The 2,872-nt window shown below is 44.8% G+C and overlaps 1 protein-coding gene across 1 annotated transcript; it reads right to left on the minus strand.

The window, feature by feature from the left end:
• Positions 1 to 423: 423 nt before the first annotated feature.
• Positions 424 to 1,604, minus strand: LOC114583740 (olfactory receptor 6M1-like). Its single transcript, XM_028705168.2, has one exon. The coding sequence runs from the start codon at positions 1,594 to 1,596 to the stop codon at positions 598 to 600; it is 999 nt and encodes a 332-aa protein (XP_028561001.2). The 5' UTR covers positions 1,597 to 1,604; the 3' UTR covers positions 424 to 597.
• Positions 1,605 to 2,872: the final 1,268 nt, after the last annotated feature.

Consider the following 2,872-nt stretch of genomic DNA (forward strand, 5'->3'; position numbering starts at 1 on the left):
ATCTATGACAGTCTTCCACCTCAAATTCTTCCCTTGAGAGATTCTTCTCCTTTCTCTCTCCCGCTACCTGCAATTCCAGGCCAACATTTCTTGTATATCAGCAACTGCGCCTGACACACACACAAAATGACTCATTTTGTGTGTTGACCACAAGGGGACAGTCCTTCTCAGTGTACTCAATTCAAACTTTCAGCTACTCATCTGGACCATTCAACATGTGTGAATCATGGTCTGGGGCTAGGGTCTGACAGTACATAGTGCAGCAACTTTGTTGAAGCTAAGCAAGTCCAGGACTGGTCAGTGCCTGGATGGGAGACCTCCTGGAAACCATATGAATGCTGAATGGAGTTTAAGACATTTGAGATGTAAAATGTATTTATTAACCTAGAAGTAGAAGCAAATAAATGGAACTGAAAGTGATTCTTGGGTTACATTGAGTAAATCATCTTGCTCTGGGGGAGAAAGAAGAATATACTTGTTTCATAAATAGAAATTAGTCCAACATTGCCTTGAAGGTACTCAGTGAAGGAGCTCCCATCCTTCCCTGTGGAAATGTAGCAGGACCCCCAAGACCTACATCCGGTCACACCAGCAGCTTCACATCTCACCCGCCACAATTTTGTGAAAGTTCTTGCCAGTCTTTTCCTTTACTTCTTCCTTGAGGCACAGTCCTCTCTTCCTTGCAACATCTCGAAGGGCTTCCTTGACCTTCTCATTCCGCAGGGTGTAGATGAAGGGGTTGAGCGATGGGGCTACCACACTAGTCAATAGAGCCACCACTTTGTCCACCCTTTCAGTATAGGTGTGTGTGGTGCGGACATGCATGAAGATGTGGCTGCCGTATACTATGGTGACCACAACCATGTGGGAGGCGCAAGTGGAGAAGGCCTTGCTTCGACCTTGCATGGAGGGGATCCTCAGAACAGCCAGGGTGATCAAACAATAGGAGATGACAGTCAGAACCAAAGATCCGAGGATGAGCCCCCCAGCCAGAACCAAGTTGATGGTCTCCACCCATTCGGTATCGGTGCAAGCCAGGTTCACCAAGGGCGTGCGGTCGCAGAAGAAATGGTTGATGACGTTGGAGTCACAGTAGGGTAGACCAGTGACCATGATGAGCGGGCCAAGGATAGTGAAGAAGGCTGCTACCCATGTCCCACAGACCAGCTTAAGGCAGAACTTCCTGGTCATCAGTGCTGGGTAGCGCAAGGGGTTGCACACGGCTTGATAGCGGTCAAAGGACATGACTCCTAAAAGCAAGAACTCAGCAGCCCCGAGGAGAAAGTAGAAGTAACATTGAGTCATGCAACCAGCGAAGGAGATGGTGTGGCTTCCCCAGAGGAACCCGGCCAAAAGCTTAGGCACCGTCACCGTCGTGAACCAAATTTCTGCAAAGGAGAAATTGCGGAGGAAGAAGTACATGGGGCTCTGCAGGCGATGGTCGGACAGAGTGATGCAGATGATGACCGTGTTCCCTGAGAGTGTGATGAGGTAGTTGGTCAACACCAGGAAGAAGAGAAGCAACTGTGTGGAAGGTTCTGTGGGGAAGCCCACCAGGTAGAACTCCCGCACGGCTGAAGAATTGGCATAAGGCATGGATGGATGGTGGGCTCTGGTCTTTTCTGTAGGGGCAAAACAAAATTCGCAAATGACATTCAACTCTGGATGGGGGAGAAATCAGATTGTGTTCACGTTTAATTTGAGTTTCCTGAAACTTTGCCCTCGTATATGCATTTTGGTACACATTACTGGGCTGAAGAATTGCGTTGCAAATTTCAGAGAAGTATGGCTGTGCTTCAAATCACATTTCATTCTAGAAAGTGCACATTGGGCAGGTTTACCTTTAAATGTGAATTGAATGGGTTTCTGCCCCATCCCTTGCTGAGCCCCAGCTCTCTAACTAAGATCTGTTCTACCTTCAAGAGGCTTGGGATGCTCTGCTTGGTTTTGTGTGCTCACTAACAGTGTCAAGGGAGCCTGATGATTTGGAGGGAGCAGAAACCAAACTGTACATATTTTACCCTCTGACTCTAAGTACACCCCTGCAGATGTTCATCCCATTGAAATCAATGGCATTACCTCAACCAAGAGGGTAAAAACTTTATAAATGAATGGAAAAAAATTATAAACTATTTAGGAGACCACTGTAAGCAGAAGGAAACATTAGCGGGATTTTGATTTCACTTGTTGTGTACCAATTACCATGGATAATTATGGATTGATATAAAAGTTGGAGTATCGAAGAATATGCAGTATTAAATGTTTAAAATTGCACCCCATGGAGGGGATGAGGGGAAGTCCTGAGATTCAGAGGAATCTCTGTTTATGGATTTATATTTGGATAACTTTGTATTTGTAAAGCCAAATAAAAATGTTTTCAAAAAAAGAGAGAAATCAATGGCATTACCCCCAACTGATGATGTGAGGAGCTTCTAGCAGGAAATGTCATTAGAACATTCCAATGAAATATATATCACATTGCTCATTATAATCCCTTACCTCAAACAGGTGTGTATTCTACAGCATGGAGCAGATATATCTTTTGTAGAATTTGTTGTTGTTGTTGTTGTTTGCTGTGTTTAAACTACAATTTTATTTGTACAGCCCCTGGAGAGCTGTTTGATCAAGTAAATGTGGCTCCTTTTTTTGTCAGTGAGCCAGTAAATGTGTTAGAACATGGGTAAGCAAACTAAGGTCTGGGGGCTGGATCAGGCCCAATCGCCTTCTAAATCCGGCCTGCGGACAGTCTGGGAATCAGCGTGTTTTAACATGAGTAGAATGTGTCCTTTTATTTAAAATGTATCTCTGGGTTATTTGTGGGGCCTGCCTGGTGTTTTTACATGAGTAGAATGTGTGCTTTTATTTAAAATGC

This window comes from Podarcis muralis, chromosome 13, assembly GCF_964188315.1.
Source record: "Podarcis muralis chromosome 13, rPodMur119.hap1.1, whole genome shotgun sequence".
Classification (NCBI taxonomy): Eukaryota; Metazoa; Chordata; class Lepidosauria; order Squamata; family Lacertidae; genus Podarcis; species Podarcis muralis.